The sequence below is a fragment of the Tripterygium wilfordii genome, chromosome 18 (genome assembly GCF_013401445.1).
Source record: "Tripterygium wilfordii isolate XIE 37 chromosome 18, ASM1340144v1, whole genome shotgun sequence".
In the NCBI taxonomy this organism is placed as follows: Eukaryota; Viridiplantae; Streptophyta; class Magnoliopsida; order Celastrales; family Celastraceae; genus Tripterygium; species Tripterygium wilfordii.
The window spans coordinates 1,165,261-1,187,109 of NC_052249.1; the positions used below are offsets into that span (position 1 = coordinate 1,165,261).

General features: G+C 37.1%; 3 protein-coding genes across 8 annotated transcripts; 1 reads left to right on the top strand and 2 right to left on the bottom strand.

Annotated features, from left to right (window-relative positions):
* Positions 1 to 60: 60 nt before the first annotated feature.
* Positions 61 to 2,321, bottom strand: LOC119984837 (aluminum-activated malate transporter 2-like). Its single transcript, XM_038828969.1, has 6 exons — positions 2,020 to 2,321; positions 1,781 to 1,921; positions 1,281 to 1,553; positions 1,063 to 1,172; positions 800 to 943; positions 61 to 514 (listed from the first exon to the last, which is right to left on the bottom strand). The coding sequence occupies exons 1-6, from the start codon at positions 2,282 to 2,284 to the stop codon at positions 200 to 202; spliced, it is 1,248 nt and encodes a 415-aa protein (XP_038684897.1). The 5' UTR covers positions 2,285 to 2,321; the 3' UTR covers positions 61 to 199.
* Positions 2,322 to 11,863: 9,542 nt separating this feature from the next.
* On the top strand, positions 11,864 to 18,219 carry LOC119984810 (transcription factor BHLH42-like). Of its 3 annotated transcripts, none has more exons than XM_038828926.1 (8): positions 11,864 to 12,267; positions 12,493 to 12,747; positions 14,451 to 14,547; positions 14,901 to 14,915; positions 15,200 to 15,256; positions 15,532 to 16,108; positions 16,734 to 17,638; positions 17,927 to 18,219. In XM_038828926.1, exons 1-8 carry the CDS (start codon positions 12,164 to 12,166, stop codon positions 18,008 to 18,010), a joined length of 2,094 nt encoding a protein of 697 aa, XP_038684854.1. In that variant the 5' UTR covers positions 11,864 to 12,163; the 3' UTR covers positions 18,011 to 18,219. The 3 variants fall into 3 exon arrangements, with proteins under 3 accessions (XP_038684854.1, XP_038684855.1, XP_038684856.1); XM_038828927.1 differs by having other exon boundaries at positions 15,532 to 16,096; XM_038828928.1 differs by lacking the exon at positions 14,901 to 14,915.
* Positions 18,220 to 18,627: 408 nt separating this feature from the next.
* On the bottom strand, positions 18,628 to 21,648 carry LOC119984641. 4 transcript variants are annotated; one of them, XM_038828690.1, is made up of 7 exons: positions 21,282 to 21,648; positions 20,671 to 20,749; positions 20,306 to 20,596; positions 20,179 to 20,227; positions 19,983 to 20,077; positions 19,516 to 19,640; positions 18,628 to 19,197 (listed from the first exon to the last, which is right to left on the bottom strand). In XM_038828690.1, the coding sequence occupies exons 1-7, from the start codon at positions 21,416 to 21,418 to the stop codon at positions 19,140 to 19,142; spliced, it is 834 nt and encodes a 277-aa protein (XP_038684618.1). In that variant the 5' UTR covers positions 21,419 to 21,648; the 3' UTR covers positions 18,628 to 19,139. The 4 variants fall into 4 exon arrangements, with proteins under 4 accessions (XP_038684618.1, XP_038684617.1, XP_038684620.1 ...); XM_038828689.1 differs by having other exon boundaries at positions 20,306 to 20,611; XM_038828692.1 differs by having other exon boundaries at positions 20,692 to 20,749; positions 21,282 to 21,647.
* Between the last annotated feature and the right edge of the window lie 201 nt (positions 21,649 to 21,849).

Genomic DNA, 21,849 nt, shown 5'->3' on the forward strand with positions numbered 1-21,849 from the left:
GCGTGACCGCAAGATACATATAGACCCATTTACAATATTGTAATGACTGAAGGTTTTACAAAAATTAAAACTCCAGCTATTAGCAGAGGAGGGTGCCGATTATATTCTTTCTATCTTGTCCCCATGTATTTTTTGACCAAGCCAAAGACAATTGGCAAAATGGTTCTGTACAAATCACTTGCACATGTGTTTTTAAGACTCAGCTATTCTGGAAATTGGCAATTTCACCAAGTTCTTCAACCTCTTTAGCTAGTTCTTCAACCTTCTCAACCATCCCCATCAATGTAAACACAAAGCTCGCCATTGCAAGTCCTTGACTGTTATCCAATGACCCTAATCTTGCTGGGGACATCACAAGGCTTAATTCTACTCTTACTGATTTCAATTTTGGCACTATTGTGTCCTCTGCCTTGCATCTTCCCATTCTCTTGATGCTCTCTCCAAGCTCTTTTAGTGTCCATGAGAGTGATGACACAATTGCTTCACAAGGTTCTTCAATGGATTCTCTTGGTGCCTGCAAAAAATACAACATTGACACATTTCAATACATAATAAGACTAGTTACATAACCACTTGGGTGTTAGGTACTTAGTGAATCTCTCTGGAGTCAAACCTTATAGACTAGGGAGGTCATAAGTTACCCAGTTGTCAGGTGAGAAATTTATGTGCGAGCGGGTATGACGGCTCGAGTTTAGGCACATATCGAATTCGAATGTGCAAAGGCAAACTTTACCACACACACAAAAAAAAACACTAATAAAATGCAATTATTCAGGCAGAGCAGTCACTAATATTATACCTGTCTAGGAGATTCAAGGCAACCTCTAAGTGACAGAATCATTGCAGCAAGTTCTCTAAGATGTTCAGCAATCTTTAGGTACTTTTCCCAAGGATAGGAAAAACCAAATTTCCCATGCCAGGGCTCCCATCTTGCAAAATTCGCCTGAAACCATAAAATGTAATACAAGTGTGTCAGAGTAGTGTGTATGTATATATATATATGTGTGTGTGTGTGTGTGTTTATATAGATTATAAAATGTGCAGGAAGACTGATTGAATTACCAGTAATTCATCCTTAGACTTGGAGTTCAGCACCGTCTTGCATTTATCAAATCCGGGAATTATCCGGTTTTCCTTCTCGTCGCAGAATTTGAAGAATTCCTCTACACATCCTGTGATAAACACATATTGTAGTTGTTAAATCTCAAATTATTGGAGTTCTAGTGGTACTGATGAATTAGTAAAAAAAAAAAAACCAGTGTTCTGGTTTACAAACTAACCTTCAATGGCAGAGGCAAGGTGTTCAAATCTGGAGACTAAGGAGTCATGGAGTTCATCACTTGACCATATAGGGAAGATGAACAAACTTGTGAATATGCAGACAGAGAAACCCATAACGATCGTCGAGAGACGTTCACGGGCTATTTCCATTATTTTTTCAGCTCGCAAACCAGACACCAGCACCAAATTGAAAGTGAGAATGAATATCATTACTCCATAATCGTATCGCCTTTTTACGTTTGGAAACAATCGAGTATAGGTTGCTGCTGCACCTGAAAAACATCCATGGAAGTATGTTCAGTAAATGCCTTTTTTTGGTAATCGAGCAGTTGGGCTTGCTCTAAACTCAGGAAAAAAAACCAGGCCGGAGCAGGAAATAACGTTGAAACTATCGGGCATGCGAAATAACGTTTAAATTACTCGGCGGTGGAGTTGAACTTGTGCCCTCCCGTATTTGTATACTAATTATCTGATGAAACTAATCTGCAAAAATTCTTACCAATTATGAACACAGAAATGCCAACAACAATGCCATTGCCAATCCCTCCAACTTGTTGAGCAAAACTTGCCGCTAGACATCCCAATCCACCCCCTAAAACCGTACCAATTCCGCGATTCAAGCCCTTGCTAAGTAAAGCTCCTGTTGTTTATTAACAGGGGATGGAATTAATCTTACGTCATATAATTCAACAGATATGTATGTATATATATATGTGTTATGTATAAGCAGCAACAAACCTGCATAGAACTCAAAGATGACAACAACAGTCATTATAGCCCACATAGCGTTTTCGCCGACTTGTTCATAGAGAGGATCAAGGAGATACAAGAGAGATACCAAAACAAGTGCAATCCCAACTTTGATGCTATGAAGCAGCTTTCTTTTGTTCTCTCTAAGAAAGGAAATGATGAGAAGAAACAGAGGATTTTGGGATTTATCATTAGTCTTTTTGGGAGCTACTTCTTCTCCCCCTGGAATGGCTATGACAGTAACAGAGTCCATTGTCAGCTCTGCCCTGTAAATTCTATTTTTTGGCAAATGATACACTCTTAATTGCTGAGTGGTTGAGTTCAGAAGAAACCAACTATATATATATGTATATAACAACCCCCACCAATCCCCCATGTACAACAAAGTGGGGAGACAATGCTATTTTACTGGTTTATTAAGGTTGCAACAAAGTGGACATGGGCCTTTTTGGCACTTTTAACATTTTAAACATTCGGATACTATCGTCAAGGCATCGTATAAATCCAAACCAAACAATTCGAAAAGTTATTGTCCGTTTCGGGCCTAAGACATGCACGGTTTTATCCTTAAAAGGTTCTCTTGAGTGAGAAAGATTGAATCATTATTTATAAACCGCATCGGTTAGAGGATATAAGTCTTAACATATAACAAATAGATGTGGTTTTAAAGAATGAAACATTGAGGAAAAGACATGAATATTATCCGTTGTGAAGTTAGTGACTCTAGTGGAACACGCTTGAACAACACAAATCTAACCCTTCTAGTGTGGAAACCTAATGTGGAGAATGGTCTTTTCGCATATATATGTTTAGCTAGGGAACCGAGGAACATTTTTATGAGTTGTGTGCACTAAATATATGGACTATGTTGGCTTAGGGTTTTAGATAATTTCACAAGCAACGACTTGGGGTATTTGATCTTGATTTTGTATGTCACGTTAATGGTTCAATGTCATGTCTTGTCTTTGTCTTGTGACCCAATTTCTAGAAAAAAAAGTTTTACGTATCCATCTATTATGTGCACCAGTCGAGAGTCCGCCCACGGGAAGTGCCAACAAAAATATAAATTTTAATTTTTTGAAAAAAAGATTTAAATTTTATATACACACACATATATATATATATATATGTTATAATAATATAATTATAAACAAATTAATATTATCATATATATATATATATATTAAATACTTACCCAAAAAAAATATATTAATAGAGTCCAAATACAATTACCATACAAATTACATATATTTTTGATATTTTTTATTTTTAACAAAAACATTTCTTATTAGTTAATCACACGTGATGCAATATATAAGTTCTAAATATTTCAGTTTTTAAGCATTGTATATAGATTAGTTTTCTATATTTTTTTAACCGAGAACAATACTATACAAGATAACCCTTTGAACATTTGTTCTGGGCCTAAGCTTGGGCAGTCATATTTAATCGAGAACAATACTATATAAGCTAACCCTTTGAGCATCTGTTCTGGGATTAAGCTTGGACCGTTAGACCAACGCGTATGATGATAGGATAAGTTGGGTCAAAATTCAGCGTGTGGTCACAAAAATATGGCTCCCAATGAGAATCGAACTAAAGACTTTCCGAATCCATATTAACACCATGAAACCTTCCAGAAGGGCGAGGGTATCGACTTGGCTCTTGCTGCTCGAGCTCTGAGGAGGCAGCGACCACAACTTGATCAGACTCAATCCGGTGCGCATAAAGCGTTGTGTGGATTGAGATTCATAAGCAACAGTTAAACCAAAACCAACAGTGTCATACGGTATCGTCAGATTTGAAACTGTAACATGTAAATGCTTATCCGTTATTTTTTTGAAAGTGGAGGTGCTTATCCGTTACTTATCCCTAATTTCAAATATAGGTTGTGGCTACACTAAAAAGAAGATTTGAAGCTGAACAAGTGGTATGAAAATGAGTCAAAGGGAAGGATAATATATAGTGAGTAGTGGAGAATAATAATAAGAAAAAAAAAAAGGGGTGTTTTAAATTACATATCTATGATATTGAGATAGACGGTCGATTAATATAAAATGACTCCACCTACACTTAGTAGTGGATCATTTGTCTCATGTGTTAATGCCACCACTTTGTGTTGTCCATTACGTGATCATGTTGGCTACTCCACATTTCTTCAAATCCATGCTATTTTTTCGATACAATCTGTAAAAATATCAAGAGTCACTACTTGCACCAACGAGAATTGACTTAGTTGATAATCGATTGGATTTTGTATATGTGTATCGAAGATTCGATTTCAACCGCAAATATAATTCTATGCGGTATTTTAGAGAAAAAAAAAAAAAAAGAGTCACTACTTGTCTACTTGCATAAATAATTTATATCTAATTCCCTGTTATTATTCCAGTAATGGAGGGTAGTCATTTCTTAGCACGTACAATATTTATCTGAGGAATTTCTAGTCACAGTTCATACAAAATATATAAATCTATATTGGTCAATTCATGTTTGTTTTTTTTTGGAAAAAAATTAGGTGTTTTTCTGGTAAAATACAAAGCATATTTGTCATGGTTTGGTTTGGCTTCTTTGCATGGTATATATATATATATACGCAGTACTTCCTCAGTAAGAACCCTTTTTTTTTTAAAATATTTTTAATAAATAGTAATAACGTTATTATTGGAATTTATATATAGATAAAGTACCATTACTTTTAAGCCCCAAACCCTAAAATATTTGAGATTAAAATTGACTAAACATTTATAAACCCCAAAAACCTAAACCCTAAAATCCTATACCACAAAAACTAGACCCTAAATCCGAATTTTTTGGTAACGTAGAACCCATCCATCTACCCACTAAATAAGTGTCTGGTAAACCCATGTCACATGGCAGACCCCGCAATTCTCATGGATCAATTCAAACCTTGGCCGAGGCTAAGGACGGTAAGATAAATGTAGGATGACATTTGCTGGCTGAGCTTCGGACATCATATATGAGCCTAAATTTGTGTCGTTAAGCCCTCGCGGTTATCATCCAACAAGGCTATCACCCAAGTGGTTCCTAAAATCCTAAACCCTAAACATTAAGCTCCAAATCTTAAACCCTAAACCCCGATTTTTTTGGTAAGTAAGAAATAGAGTACAAGATACGAGAGACATACCCGAATCTTAAATTCTAAATCATCTTTAATATCAACCATTTTGTTAGATCCATGCACTTAAAACTAGAAGTACTCAGTATAAATTCCAATAAAAACGTCTTTACTGAATACACAGAAACAACAACGATCAGGCTCATATGTAGAGTTATATATGATCAATGAGATTGATTTCATTTTTATATCTAGTATACTTTTACGTACGATGTGGACATGAAAATGCAAGAATGCGTGTTTACAAAGGCTCCTGGAATGCTTATGCACTTGATTATTTTTCTCTGTTGGTGTACGACAATCGTACGTTAATTATAAATATGTAAAGCACCCCCCTTCCCCCCCGCACGCGTTGTTGATGATGGGATGGCCACACAAACACACACGAAGTGTTTTTACATGATAATATCACTTCACTATGCATGTCGGTCTAGCTTTATTTGTCAACCGTCTTATTTATTTATAACATTTATTATTTGCCCCGTCACCACTCTATGAATTTTTTTTTATAAGGACAACTTTATGAATTAGTGCTTGGTGATTCTTCTTTATTTTTTTTTTATATTATATAGTTTTCAAAGTGCTAAATCTCCATCAGTAGATTGTGACAGGAACCTGAAAAACCTGTCCATTCACATTACATTAAGCCTGGGTTTTCTATCAATTTTTTTTTCTTCTATTTTTCTTTTGTGCAACTAATTTGGTGCCTACCTTGTTCTTTTAAAGCAAAGAATCCAATACTTTTCAATTAAAATTAGTGTTTTGGTACTGATTTAAATTAAACAATCAAAGCCGTAGCCACGAGGGTTTGGTTTATAATATCATGTTCATATTGATTGGTTTTTCTGTTCTTATTTTTTCTTTTTTAATGTTTGGAAGAATTGAAGGTCGTGCAAGTTTTAAAAACTAGGTCACCAAGACACCACTAAACCTACTCTCTTAAATAAAATATGGTGTTGCATGCCCTATAGAAAATAAAGAATGGAACCCCCAAAACTTCTTACCCGCCCACTAATCTACACCAAACTCATATGGGTAGAAAGCACCTGAGAAAATGCGGTGACACCAAATCCACATGATGACGTGGCTGATAACTAGAGATATATATGGAGCTCTCCAATTTTTATAAGATACAATTCTTATCATGGATTTGGAGGTGTACCACATGTAGCACTCGATTTGAGGGGTGGGATCATAAGTATCTGCAATGTCAAGTTTGGGGGTATTGGACGAGTTATCGATCGAGAGGCGAAGGGGTTAAGTGTAACACCAGGTTCAAAGTGGACGGGGCCACAAGCCTCTATCGTGCAAGCTTGGTGGTACTAGGCAAGTTACCGAGTCGAGAAAGGGTTAAGTCTCTTGCCCCACATCGCCCAAGGGAATATGTGAAGTATAATATAATAGGTCAAACTTCATAACTAGTAACAATAACTTTTCCTGGGCAAAAAAGTAGTATGAGATGGTATTGAAAGACAAAGTTGTGCGGGTTAGTATGGACTAATCCAAAGCGGACAAAGTGTTGCTAATGCAAAGGGGCGTGTTCTTATATTAAGTCTATTGTCCTACATCACCCAAGGGAAGATGTCAAATACAAAGTATAATAGGCCAAACTTCTAAACTAATAATAAGGGCTTTTCCGGGGCTCAAATTACTATAGATTGGTGTTGAGCTTCAGAAGACTAAGTCGTGCGGGCTAGTATGTGTTGGTCTGAAGCGGATAAAATGTTACTAGTGCGGAGGGGCATGTTGTTACACTAAGTCTCTTGTCCTATATCGCCCAGGGGAAGATGTAAGTACAAAGTATAATATATCAATCTTCCAAACTAGTAACTAGGACCTATTCGAGGGCTCAAACTAGTATGTACTGATGCTGCGGTTAGGAAAAAACCATGCAAGCCAGAATGTGTTGTCCCAAAGCGGACAAAATATTAGTAGTATATGGAATGACAAACTGTTACACCACACTATGTTTTCTCTACAAGACTTATTTTTCACCATTGGATGAATGAGAATTATAGACTTTCGAAAATTCTAGAAATCTCTTATCCCATAAGTAGTTCCTTGAGTGACGTTTGGCATGTGTAATCCATAATTACTACTAACTAGTCCAACTTGCTTTTATTTTTATATTTTTTGGTTTGGTAATTACTAACTAGTTCAACTACTTATAGTGTTGGTACGCGTTTGTTTATCAATATCATGATCACCCAATTGCCTATTATTAAGTACGTGCCTCGGAGATTCCTCTTCCGTACTTAATTTCTGTCCTAACTTTTGACTTGTTTCTTCCTTCTCACTCCCTCTTTACACATGACTTATTAGTCAAACCCTGCATGATATTGAAGAGAAAAGGCCACCTCTTTCCTTTTATTTGTCGTTTCTTACACTGATTCCTCAATGGCCAGGGCCCCACTTGCCTTCACATCCACCCCCATAGTGCTGGAGCCACCATTTTTTCTCTACCTATCTACTATAGTTCATACATTAAAAAAAAACTAAATAATTCTACACCTCAATAGAGACAAGTGATGATTAGTGCTAAAGCAATTGTCAAAAGAGTGCTAATGCAATGTAAATATTCATGTTTGGAGATTTATCTAATCTCACTAAATTCCTGGACCTAATTTTTTTTGACTTGGAGCACATACAACATTTTGTCAGTGGTGGGCGCATAACAAATGTTTGTAGTATAAAGAGCGCCACTTTGCGTCATCCGGGCGGCTGTTGATGTGTTAGGATTTGGGGTTTCATAATTCCTCTAAAATTGAATTGTAGAAATTATCACCGAATGACACATAAAATCTCGATCTCGAAAATCTACAATTCTCGTCTACAAAAAGGTTAAGTTTGAATACTGTAAATGACTGAAATATCTCATGTAAAACAAATATATTTTACATACTTGGATACTGACCGTTTAATGGAATTTCAGAGTCTTACCATCATTAGTACTATTACTAGTAGCAACTTCGATGTGACCACTTGTTGCTGCTGCTCCAAACAATCGATCAATGTTACCGTACACGTAGCGCTTCAAATCTCCATATATATATATATATATATATATATGTATATATAATCCACGTTTGTCTCTATGTACCTATCAGCTCCCACATTTTTCTTTTGACTCCATATGCATGTATTTTAGGCCACGATAAAGACGAGAGCTAAAGTCTTTTTAAGTTGAAAAACTTCAAAGAGAATAATCGAGAGAAGGAAGACGATCATGTTCCTATCTTCAATGATATCAAATTATTAATCATAACGTAGAATCATGGGATAGCGCAGCGATGGCTATATTGCCCACGACTCGTGAGGTCGTGGGTTCGAATCCAGTTGGGTGGTTGGGGATATGAGTGTCATTTGTCTCTTTGTACGATATATCTGATGACTCTGCAATTTATTTAAAATTATTGAGTTTACACTTTGAATACAATAGTTTGGGTGGTGTGTATGGCAGCCATTCGAGGCACAACTATATTACTATTTAAAAAAAAGGAGAACTAGGGTTTGTTTCATGACCATAGAAAAAATGGATGTAGGATAGATTTGAATAACGAGAGGCCCAATTAAGATGTCTTTACCCTAGTAGAGGTTAATGCAAGGGCTTGAGTCCAACTTACTCTAACTAGCTACTTTGAACCCAATAAGAATAAGCCCACTTATATCTTCTGTTTGACTTCTTTGGTGTATAACATTCCTTTCCTCACTTCACTTTCATACATATTGGCTTTAATTTGTCCAAACTTCCCTATGTGCATACAGGTTTAATGGCTCGAGTTTAGACGCATATCAAATGTCCAAAAGAAAAAATGTAGATGTCGTTCTCGGTTAAAAAAAACAAAGAGTCTCTTAATATATATATATCAGTGTAAAATAGCAGATGCAAACAACACTGCTGGTTCATCGAGCTAACTAGCTCTAAGGGAGCCAGAAGTGGAAGCCCAAGTACCCTTCGATTGGACAAGTTTTGGACTTCCACAAGAGTGGAAACTCGAACTAAGGCCCAGAACCAAGTTTATTTACTTGTTTATTAATAATATTTGCTAGCATATCATATAATTATTTTTTATTTTTTTGCAAAACCTTTTGTCTCCTACAAAATGTATGGTATGGACTTGCGAGATGACATCAACAACAATCCAATTTTCTCGAGGGTTTTCTAGTCAAATGGGCCAAAATATTTGACTTAACAGCAATGGCAGCTGTGGGAGAATTTTCCGTCGCATCCAAAGTATTGTGTGCTTTGGATTTAGGCCGCATGTCTTTTATTTTAGGGAATGATCTCGCCTCCCCCATTGAAACACCTGTTAATGATGGAAGAGTGAGTCTTCAACTTGGCGATTCAGTCTTCAAAAATCAAGAGCTAGCCGTGGAGATGGAGTGACCACAACCAGATGCTCTTTATAATTTTTTAAAAAAAACACTTTGTCATCCGAACACCGACAATATTATATATTGATTTTTGCACATGAGGCATAAGGTCTACTAGTGAATATATAATTAGTGGCATACTTGAGTCTCCAAAAGCCTTAGACGAACTCTAAAAAAGAGACATTCTTAAAAAAAATAAAATCTCATACGTCATGGTGTTACTACAACACTACTAATTTTTAAAAAATGTACGCCCCTGGACGGTGACCCATGTCGCCCGCCCTCATAGTCGCCATGTATATAATTGACTAGTATTACCATTATTGACAACCATGCGTCAGTGAGATTAACACTAGGTCAAGCTAGCACCAGAAGAACAGTAAGTCAAGCTAGCATTAATGCAACCATGATTAATTGATTTGAACCTAATCTCACCTAATAGAATTGATATGCAACCAAATGTAAATTCATTCTTCGACTTTGGACATTAAATATTTTTTTCTACCTTATAAAATTTATATTAAATACTGCTCGATCTTTATGAAACTAAGAACCCTAAAATTTGGAAAATAACGAAAAGGGAAAAAGTTTAAGGAAAGTAACATATATCACGAATCCTTCTAAAGGAAGACGAGATTTTTTTGTCAAATGCCATTAATCATTAGAAAACAAAATTAAAGATGCCGATCAAATGTGCCAAAAACTTATTGAATTATTGGAGCAAACAAAATACAAAACCAATTAGTAGCATCACAAGTTATTGTTTTTTTTTTAATATTGAGCTCATAAAACAATTGGACCCGTATGGTTATATATGAGGAAAAAAAACTAATATTGGATTATCGTGACTAAAATCTTGGATCCTCCATGTCTTCTGGTTATATATAATGAAAAAAATAAATTAATGTATGGATTGTGTGAATCGAGAGGCACCAAATCAAAAGGGAGGTTAAATGGGCATAAAGCGACCAAGTTTCTCTTCTAACAATCACCCATGCATAAGAAGTTTTCATCATCATTATCTTATAAGCCTTTATTCTAATAGTTTGGGATCAGCTATACGAGTTTATGAGAAAATCAATGGAAATCCACTATATGTATTCGTTTTCGTCATTCATTTATATTTAAGATCATACTTTCATGAACTTTTATTAAAAATTCATATCATTTCTTAGTATTTCAAATATATCTTTCGTAGATGTTCGAATCTACAATCGAAGGATATTCGAATGAGGCCACTAGCAATCTACAAAATGAACAAATATCGAAGATCAAAGGCCTTGAACACTGGTGGGGTGACACCCAAAGATCTCTGACGATCAAGTCAATAACAATCGTGATGACAAAAGAATATTATGTATGTTGTGTCTGAATTTTCAATGTAGAAAGATTTATCATTGGTTGATGTTGTTTCTAAGTTTGAGAGAAAATTTTATTCCAAGCAAAGAAGGAAAAGAAAATCACTTCAACTGTGAAGGGTTTTGGCTCAAATAGTTTCTCTAGGGGAACATGTGTCTTTGAACTATAGGAGGTTTTGGTCCAGGTTACCGTTAGAGAGAGGAGGCAATTTCATAGCTGGGGTGCATCAATACTAGGACTAATGGTATGATGAAAGTGACATGGTGAGAGTTGGTTTCGTGTGTCAGAAGTAAAGTCTAACACAACGGATTTGGCGGAGAGATATCCATGATGAAGGCTTTAGCTGTTGGGAGTGGGATGGACTCAAGCATCGAAGTTGCTTTTGCGATGTACAACGTGATATGTTATAATCAATCCTTAACAAGTGTCCTTAGGGCACTTGTTATTAATACCATATTTTCAATTGGTGTTACTCTTAATTACTTTAAATTTAATAATATCATTTTTTATTTCTGTCTTTATTCATGTTGTCACACGTCTAAACGAAACAATATTATTTCTATTACATACATTTTTGGATATGATGTGAAGTTTTCATACTAAAAATTTAGAAATAAAAATGAAAAATTGCCAAGAATGTGGAACTTTGGAAGGCATGTGACTAATGAGTGCTTCGAATCATTTGGTATCTTAGGAGATTCCGCAGACAATCTAAACCCCTCAACGCCCATTCTTCGCCACCTAATCTCTTACCCACTCTCTTCAACGTCACCAACACTCACGCGCCAAACAATCAAACACACCTAAGCCAATCCTGACTGGTGGTAGTAATGCTTAAACTGTCTGGTAGACCAACCAGTCAAAACTAACAAACCCTAATCCTCTCTCTCTCTCTCTAAAAGTAGTATAAATAGAAGCTACCATAACAACCTTTCAATTTCACTTTTTTAATATATTTTTCTTACAAAAAGTACTGAGCAAGTATCTCCCTCAAAGTCATCTACCTTTCTTAATATTTCTCTCTCTCTCTCTCTCTCTATCTTCCTCTCTCATCAAAGTTTCCTTCACCACCTGACATGGGATTAAAAGGGGGGTTTGATTGTCAGCTGAGATGATCACTCTCTCCTTTCTGTCTATTTACTCTTCTTAGAAACTCTGCATTCAATTTTTTTTTTCTTTTTTCCTTTGAACTTTCACTCTCAAAATCTTCAAATCTGGCCGGACTTGATTCATCTGAAGAAGCACTCAGAGCTTGTGGTGATGGCTGCGCCGCCCAATAACAAGCTGCAAAATATGTTGCAGGCGGCGGTGCAATCCGTTCAATGGACTTACAGTCTCTACTGGCAAATTTGTCCACAAGAAGGGTATATATATATATATAACATTTATATATATAGTAATTGTGTATATATATTTGATGATCAAGTCAATTCATTATTTGATTAATTTTCAAACTGTATTATAAAGTCATAGTTATTTTCCTTCGATTTAACGGGCAGGTAAGAACAGTTAATGTATGTCAAAGTCTAATCGTACGCAATTAAATTCCTAAACGTAGATTAATTGATGACTAATTGCACATGTCACAGGAAATTAGTGTGGAGTGAAGGGTACTACAATGGAGCAATCAAGACCAGAAAAACAGTACAACCGATGGAGGTTAGTGCGGAGGAGGCATCCTTACAAAGAAGCCAACAACTAAGAGAACTCTACGAATCATTATCCGCAGGAGAGACCAACCAGCCAGTGCGTCGTCCTTGCGCCTCCTTGTCACCGGAGGACTTGACGGAGTCCGAGTGGTTTTACTTGATGTGTGTCTCATTCTCATTTCCCCCCGGCGTAGGGTAAGTAACTGTTATAAATTGACTTCCAGTCTTGTTTCTTTATCAACTTCAATGCCGAAATTAATTATAATAGTACTGAAACTCATTGCATCAATTTGCATTTTGCACCCAAGAATGTTTACCATATATGTGATTGTCATCTTTGTTTGTCACTCTTCGCCATGTAAATCTTATACGTACAACTCCGCAGTTAGGATAATTGTGATACCAGATGTTGTGTTCCATATCATTACTGCCCTCTTTAATTTATAATTTTTTTTTTGTATAACAGAAATTTAAATTTTCCATTCGTAGGTATTGCATATTTATTGTAGCAAAAAAGTAATTGAATTCCTAACTATATAAAGAGTGCAATGAAATTGGGGGCAGTTGTGAGAAGCTTAAATGAGACTGTTTGATTTCAGAGCCAGTACTATATATATATGTCTAATGAGAATAGTAGTGTTACCACATGCATGCACTAAAGACCCAAAACCTTTGTATTGCTGTGAAGTTGATGTTGCATGAATATTAGGTGAAAGACTTGATTTCATCTTCTTTTGTTTTTCTTGTCTTTTGTTTTGCTTGTCTTTTGTTTTGCTTTCTTTGATATTAAATGTTGTCTAACTCCTCTAGGATTGTTGATGGATCCTGCTTTTTGAAGTTAAATAATGAAATGTCCACACTGGAAAGATACGTCCTTGAACAAATTCAACGACTATTACATATACCTTAAAAATGAATAAGTAAACGTAATAAATTGAGTTTCAACAACTATTGGTTGCATATGATATATATCGTTTCATCGGAAAAAGAGAAAACCCTATGTGCGGTTCGGATAAGGATACTCTACAATTCGTTTCAAATTGTATAGTCTATGATGTGAATCCAATGGTTTGGGAGGTGTGTAACATCACACCAAATTTTTGTTTATCCATTTTTAAAACATGTCTTAATTAATTTTTCTTCACCATTAGATGTGAATTGTATACTCTAACTAAGAAATTACTAAATCCCCAAATCTGTGCAGTCCAAGTACAACTAGTCCGTTTTAAGTATTTGACATCTCTCCATGTAACCCAATGATAGAGTTGAAGGGCTACAACCTAGAGTCACATGTTCAATTTCTAAAAAATAACCCTTCCACATATTATGCAAGGGAAAGTTCTCCATACAATTCTCCTTGTCCCCGACTCCGCTAACTGTGGAAGTCTTGCGCAATTTACCTTTTACCTCTTCATATATGCATTCTCACACACACACATATGCATGAGTGAGCTTGTGCATATATACGTATCTATTGGTATTGATATATGTGACACCTTTTGAGTTATTTCTCGTTGGAGATCCATAATTTTCTTCGTTCCATACTGTTATGCCTCTTCTTCATTTGTATTAATCCAGCTAAGAATATTAATTGCTTTATGCGAGCCCATATATATATACATGTATGGGTGTACTATATATACCATTTTGTGTGACTGTTAAAAGGGGATGGAACATGTTGTTTACTTTTGTCGAGGACTATACATCACGTATCTAATGGTTGCTACTACTCTTTTCGAATACATGTAAACATGACTTCTTGTGTCAGTGTGTGTGACCTGGCAGTGTTTTGGTTTTAGTATTTTGGAGCCATATATATTAAAGGTACAGGCATATATATATACATATATATATATGTATATATATATTAATGTTAGTAGAAAGTGGGTGACGTGTAGGTTACCAGGGAAGGCATATGCAAGGAGGCAGCATGTATGGCTTACTGGAGCAAACGAGGTCGACAGCAAAACATTTTCAAGAGCTATTCTTGCTAAGGTAAACTTAATGTCCTTCCTAAAGACACTATTAATAAACAGCTTAAGCTTGTAATAAAAATCAACATCAATCAAAGACCACTTTAATTGCTAAAATAAGTAGAACAAATCAAGTCAAACTGGCTATATAGCTCATAATATAATATTACATTTGGGAATAGTACTTTTATAAATTACTTCTTAAGGAGTTTCAATAAGGAAAAAGCAAGAAAAAAGAGAGCATAAACTAAGCCAAGAATATTTATAGTAGAATTATATATGTACAATGTATTTGTTTTCTTTAACCTAATTAGCACCGTAAAAATGCAAGCAACTGACTTGGTACCTTGTTTTCTGTCTCGCAATGTGAACCAGGGCGCTCAAATACAGGTAAAAGAACTACTTACGTACAATCGATCCATGCAATGTGTTTTTTTAAAACAACAAGTCTTACGGATTTCAATGATTTTTTATCCCACCTATCACAAATCTTAAGATGGATCCATGTTGGGCATGTGAGGCTTACGATATAAACATGGATCATGTGCGTCCATCTTAGCATTTGGGACGGTTGAGATTAAAAAAACACTAAAATCCTTATCATTTTCGTTCTTAAAATAACATATAGTTTTTTAAGATTACATTCTCAATATTTAATTGATATATATTTGCAGACTGTGGTATGCATTCCTCTTCTTGAGGGTATTATCGAACTCGGCTTCACAGATAAGGTAATTAAGATACATTTGATATATATATATATGTATACATGAATTCTTCTATAAGTATTCAAAGTAAGAACTTAAAATAAATACAACTTTTTGACAATTGATTTAAGTGAAATGACTAGTGGGACTCATTATTTTGGGTCTCATATGTTTTAAATCAATGATGAAAACATGTGTACTTATTTTAAGTTCTTACTTTGAGTACTTATATATATACACACACATTAATACATTATGTTATGTATGCTTGACTTAACTGTAAATTTTGTTTTTTTAAGGTTAAAGAAGACCTTGCATTTGTCCAACATATCAAAACCTTCTTCAATGACCAAAACACCCAGCACCACCTTCCACCCCCACCCAAACCAGCCCTCTCCGGACACTCCACCTCCAATCCTCCTTCATCCAACCACCTTCGAGGTTTCCACTCTCCTCCACTCCCCGCCACCTACGCCGCCACTGATCCTCCTGTAATCTCCAATCAAGTGGAGGATGAAGAGGAAGATGATGACGAAGATGAAGAAGAGGAGGAGGAGGAGGAGGAGGAGGAGTTGGATTCTGAAACCCAAATGGCACGCAATAGCATCGCGGTGCCAGCTCAGAACGGTGACGCTGTAGCCGAGCCGAGTGAGCTGATGCAGCTGGAAATGTCGGAGGATATACGGCTCGGCTCGCCTGATGATGCTTCCAATAATCTGGACTCCGATCTCAACTTGCTGGGAGGGAATATCAATGCGGTGGATCAGCAAGGGCTAGCTGACTCGTTTAGGGCTGAGTTGACTCGACGGTGGCAGGTGATGCAGGGCCCGTTGAGTAGTAGCCTTCAACTACCACCCAATTCAGGTACAAACTCTGGTAGTTGTGGTAACAGTATTGGAGTTATAATTTATTGTTCTCGTACTACATCGTGGCATGATTAGTTGGTAGATCATGAATTTTTTTTTCCAGTATTCTTTCTTGGTACTACATCTTTGCAGTCAAATTGGGACCCACTTTCCTTTACTATCCGGTCAATGAGAACCACTTTAATGATGATCAACCACTTGCTAGTTGTTAATAGCTAAATGATTATTTTTTCTCATTCAGTGTAAAGAATCCCGTCCAGGTCGGAAGTTGGATTCTAATGAATTGATATATGTATTTTCAATTTATTAGTGCTGGGCCTTGACCCAACTAAATTATTCAATAGGTTTTGTCATGTTTAGCCTAGCCCAATTTTGGGTTTACTGGGATGTCCAAAAGATACCCTACTCGGTATCAAGAAAATATCCAATGTGTTTATTATTATGAGGCCAGTTTGTTTTTACTTTAGTAAACAGGCTGAACGGTGTGGATTGAAACTGTGGAAAACTGCAGGGTAACCTAATACAGGTACCCCGTGGAATTAAAATTCATGCATGCATGTATATCAAGAGTGGGTCCCACAAAGCACGTGCACTTGCACATGCCATCTAATATTTGTAAGAAATTATTTTTGTAGGTCCCACTTCGCTAAAAGATCCAGAGATTGCAGAAGACAAGCACTACTCCCAAACGGTCTCCACCATCATCGAAAGCCAACAAACACGATGGGCCGAGTCATGCTCCACGGCCTACTTGCCTTACTCTACCCAATCAGCTTTTGCCAAGTGGACTACCCGATCTGACCACCACCACCTCCTCCACGTCCCCGTGGATGGCACCTCCCAGTGGCTACTCAAGTACATTCTCTTCAGCGTACCTTATCTGCACACCAAATACCGCGACGAGAACTCTCCAAAATCACGCGACGGAGACTCCACGCGCTTCCGTAGAGGAACGCCGCAGGACGAGCTCAGCGCCAACCACGTCCTCGCCGAGCGCCGCCGCCGCGAGAAGCTCAATGAGAGATTCATCATATTGAGGTCACTCGTCCCGTTCGTGACCAAAATGGACAAGGCCTCCATTTTGGGGGACACAATCGAGTACGTGAAGCAATTGCGGAATAAGGTTCAAGATCTCGAGGCGCGTAACCGTCAGACGGAGACTGATCCACGGTCAAGATCGGCGGAGCCAGGACTGCAGAGGAGCAGTGATTTGAGTTTGAATGAGCAAAGAAGCGGAGTAACGGTTGTGGAACGGGCCAGGGTGGGCCTTGGGCCTGGGTCAGATAAGAGGAAATTGAGAATTGTGGAGGGGAGTGATGGCGCTGCTAAGCCCAAGACGGTGGAGCCGCCGGTAATTGAGGCGGGGACATCCGTGGAGGTTTCTATTATAGAGAGCGACGCATTGTTGGAGCTGCAATGTGCGCACAGGGAAGGATTGTTGCTTGATATAATGCAATTGTTGAGGGAGCTCCGGATTGAGACCACAGCAGTCCAGTCTTCTTCCATTAATGGTGTTTTTGTTGCAGAATTAAGGGCCAAGGTATGCACCCGTGTTACAATTAATTACAGGGATCCCAGCCATTGGTATCACACTTATATCCATGCGAATTTGTGGGTTTTACATGTCTCACATTATGCATATGAAATCCCGTGAATAAAACTGGGATCATGTGAGACATGCACGAGTTCACTTGAATCCTATGGGATAATTGTGATACTAGTTGTTCGGATCCCTATCATAATTGGTGTTATGTTATGCTATTTAAAATTTTAATTTTTAAGAGAATGAAGAAGTTAATTAGGGTTTGATTGATTGTTGGAAATGCAGGTGAAGGAGAGTATTGTAAATGGGAAGAAGATTAGCATTACAGAGGTGAAGAGGGCAGTTAATCAAATAATAGCAGAATCATGATGACAAAGCATTTACAGTATAGAAATAAATCTAAGTAGAAGTTAATACTACCTTATACCTGACTTAGTCTCCGATTTTGGGTAGCTCTTTGTACAGATTAATTAGTAGTGACATTTATCAGAAAATAATAGCTGTTAAGAAAGTCCTGCCCTAACTAAAATGGCTCCTTTGATTCCTGTTCCCTTTGATTTGATGACTAAAATGGCCGATATTGAGTTTTCAACTTCAAAATTCCATTAATTTGTTTGTTCTAGGATCTTCAAAGATCCAAATCAAATTGATTACAGAGATTTAAAAAGCATGAGAGACCACCTTTTGTGTTTACAGTGAAAGAAGGAAATCTCAATATGAGCAATAGTTTACCGAAACCCTAAATCATAACTTAAACAGAAACCAAAACTTAAAATCAAAACCCTTATTGGAAACCCCAAATTAAATTCCTAATTCAAAACATGAATTGAAACTCAACCTAAACCAAAACTCAAATCAAAACCCCTATTCGAAACCATTAATCAAAACCTCAAATTGAAACCTAAATCGAAAACCCAAAATAGAAGATATAACACGCACAAATTATACATTGATTTCGAGAGCGTAGACGCCCCACACATAACACATTGAGCAACTTGCCTCTGCTTGATAAAAAAAAGGTAAAAATAGGATCCGTTCATTGGTTACTGAATGTTTCAATGGAGACTCATACTTGCATATCAGTACAAAGTACAAACAAGGCTTCCAACTAAGACAAAAGTGTTCTACAGAAGTAAGCGAAATAGCTATATTTACAAATTGGTTTCTAGTTCGTGACACAAGATCCGAAAATTGGAAATGCAGAGACATGTTGCTCAAAATGAAGGGAAAGGAAGGAAATTATTCAGCAATGGCGTTCAGCAGAATTCTCAGCAACTCAGGAATGATGCAAGTTCGGGAATTCTTGCAACCTGAGCAGTCATATAAACACTGAATCCTGCACTTTGCTTTTACACATGATAACGGCACAGACAGGCCAAGCACGACCCAATTTGTTCACTAGGCTGCATCAAACAAGCCAACATGAGTTAAATCTCCCGGAACATTTTTCTACCATCGGGGGAAGGTGGGATGATTTGTGAAGGAGAGATTAAGTCGCTTATTCTTCTGTTGGTGTCTTGAATGCTATGCCCTTTATTACATGCCGACATTGGAACCTGTTACAAAAGTGCAAACAAAGAATAATTAACAGACCTGGGATTACAAAACTTGTTCACTGTTATGATGCCAGCAAGAAGAGGCAGATTTAGAAGCATTATGTGCATCTTATGAAGAATCTTTAAGAGCAACTCAATATATTCGCTTTCAGACAGCATCCCCAATATCATCTTTTAGTAATGATTGTTTCTTCAATGCTACAGAAAATCCTAATGCACAAATAAGAACTTGGAAATCCAAAATGATCACTGGAGAGTGTTCCAAAAGATTGCAGAGATCCAGAGCATTATGTTTTTAACAACCCAAGCCTCTCTTACCAGATCAAGTCATTTGAAGGACAATCTACCAAACTGATGCAAGTGCCAGTTGAAGTAGGCTGATCAGGAGCATCCAATTCCATATCTTGTGTTTTGCACTTGAACCGTAGTCTTAAAGGAACAATCTGCAAAAGAAATGTAATAACAAAAGTGATCATATTGATTGTACAGGATAAAAACAAGAACATGGAAGTAACTCATGAATATAAATATATAATCATTCAATAATTAGTTAATTACTTAAGCATGAACCTTTAGATTATTGCTTCCATGCACAGTTAACAAATAAAGTCAGGATGATAAAAGTTCAATGTTTAGTTAGAATTAACTGACTTCTTCACGTCTACCTTGAACAACTATAGCTGGAAACAAGCACATTATCTGGCACTTCCTCCAGTACAAGAGAATGCTAGTTCATCATAGATGATATTTTTGCTATATGCATTTGTTTTAGATTTTGATCTTACCTTTTTGCTGTATTTGAAGTCACGCTTCGGAAGAAAATGCAAGGGCAGATTAAAAGAAGAGGGAGCTTTAACCAACAGAAACAACTTAGTAGGGCCTGTTAGGAAAGAAAAAACAAAACAAAACAAACATGTTAGTATGTTACCAATAACTTCTACCGAACTTGCATCTGTTTACAAGTCGCATGCTGCTGCCTACCTGCATAGGAACCAGACCCGGCACCCTTGGAGATCAGCATGCGAATAGCCTGATTCAAGAAATATGGATTTAGACAGGCCAATTAAAGCACAAACTCCAAAAAGAAGTACAAATTGCAGCGAAGTACCTTTCTCGAAAGCCCTTCTGCTGCTCTGGTTTTACTGAATTCACCAGCACTGACGGCAATGACATTTCCATGCAAGAAGGACAACTCATACACATGCAGAGGTCGCACTGGACTTGCTCCAAGAATCAGCATAACCCCCTGAATATTGGGAATCTCACTAATCATCAGTTGCATTGCAGTTTGGAGACCAGAAATAGTATTCATCAACTTCTCCAGCCGTCTAATTCCATGTTTGACCTCTCTCATTCTACCATTGTGCTTTCTTCGAAAAGATGCCTTCACTTCATTTTGCTGAAGAACCATCTCCTATGAACAACAAGTCTTAGACTGCAAACAGCTATTGGAGACAAGACAACGTAAATTACCTCTGTCCAGCTATAACATACCAGCTCCTTGTATTCAGTATGTAGCATATCAAATTCAAGACTAATATCCTGCAGAATGCTGCATGAAAAAGTACCAATTGTAAAAACTACTAACCATGAGATATATTAGGAACTACTATTCTACTACCATGCCTAGACCACCATATTATTATTGGAGGTAAATCTTCTCATAGTGAAATATGGTGGAGGACTACATATGGCCATTGTTGATTAAATTTTCAATTTTTAAGCTACTGATTTCGAGCAAAATAAGTTCAATCCAACAACTTTTCTGTTTTATTGGGAATCGCATTTGATGTAAAGAAATTCCATCAACATTCTCTAAGTGAGAAACAGCGTTACACTCAAAGACCAAATTCTGGAAAATTCAAAGGCGGCAACATGAAACTAAAAATCAATTTCAACAATTTGGCACTCTATAGTTTTTATAAAAACAATTATATACATGGCTCAATACATATAGTTTTAGGGCAAACAGAGAACTTTTCAGTCTTAAATAACCAAAAGTGAGCGCAGGAGTCAACTCTTTTTTTTTCCGAAAATTTTCCTGGAAACCAAACGAAATTTTACTGATAAGGAAAGAGACTTACGAAGGGATCTGTTGGTGCATAAAGAGGACGAAGCCTATGACCTCTTTAACGACGTGGAAGATCACCGAGCTGTTCAAAGAGTCTGCGTTTGTCTCAATGTCAGTGAACTCCATATCCGAACTCCCTCCCCCTTCCATCGTTTCCTCTTCGATTTTTACTATCTTCGGAGAACGATCATACTTGAGAGTCTCGAACGATCTCTCGGGTTTCGCAATTTGAAATTAGGTTTTTGAGCGGGACAGGTGAGACCGGAACAAAAGTCTCTCACCGAACGTATAAACCGGGGCAGACCGTCCCTATTCCTGAAGGTCCTAGACTAGAGCTTGGACTTTGGCCCAGTGCCGTGCGGCCTGGCCCAAAGATATTGGAATCATGTCATTCGGGCCATCCGAGCCCACCACTTTAATAGGACTTCAAGAACATGAGAACGTAGATAAGAGTAGTAGAACTGATAAGAGGGGATCACCTAAACAAGTGAGCCATTAATTGAACGACAATCACCTTACATGTAAGGGATCAACCACCTATTATGACGTGGGTTCGAATCTGATCCCTTTCCCAAACCCCT

Excerpts from the sequence above, each read along its gene's own strand:
- LOC119984837 (XM_038828969.1), bottom strand. The coding sequence starts at position 2,284 with ATGGACTCTGTTACTGTCATAGCCATTCCAGGGGGAGAAGAAGTAGCT. Across the intron at positions 944-1,062 it reads AGTCTAAGGATGAATTACTG|GCGAATTTTGCAAGATGGGA; the intron begins GTAATTCAATCA and ends TTATGGTTTCAG. Across the intron at positions 515-799 it reads GCCTTGAATCTCCTAGACAG|GCACCAAGAGAATCCATTGA; the intron begins GTATAATATTAG and ends TATTTTTTGCAG.
- LOC119984810 (XM_038828926.1), top strand. The coding sequence starts at position 12,164 with ATGGCTGCGCCGCCCAATAACAAGCTGCAAAATATGTTGCAGGCGGCG. Across the intron at positions 12,268-12,492 it reads CAAATTTGTCCACAAGAAGG|GAAATTAGTGTGGAGTGAAG; the intron begins GTATATATATAT and ends CACATGTCACAG. Across the intron at positions 17,639-17,926 it reads TTGCAGAATTAAGGGCCAAG|GTGAAGGAGAGTATTGTAAA; the intron begins GTATGCACCCGT and ends TTGGAAATGCAG.
- LOC119984641 (XM_038828689.1), bottom strand. The coding sequence starts at position 21,418 with ATGGAAGGGGGAGGGAGTTCGGATATGGAGTTCACTGACATTGAGACA. Across the intron at positions 20,612-20,670 it reads TATGTTATAGCTGGACAGAG|GAGATGGTTCTTCAGCAAAA; the intron begins GTAATTTACGTT and ends TGTTGTTCATAG. Across the intron at positions 20,228-20,305 it reads CAGAAGGGCTTTCGAGAAAG|GCTATTCGCATGCTGATCTC; the intron begins GTACTTCGCTGC and ends TTCTTGAATCAG.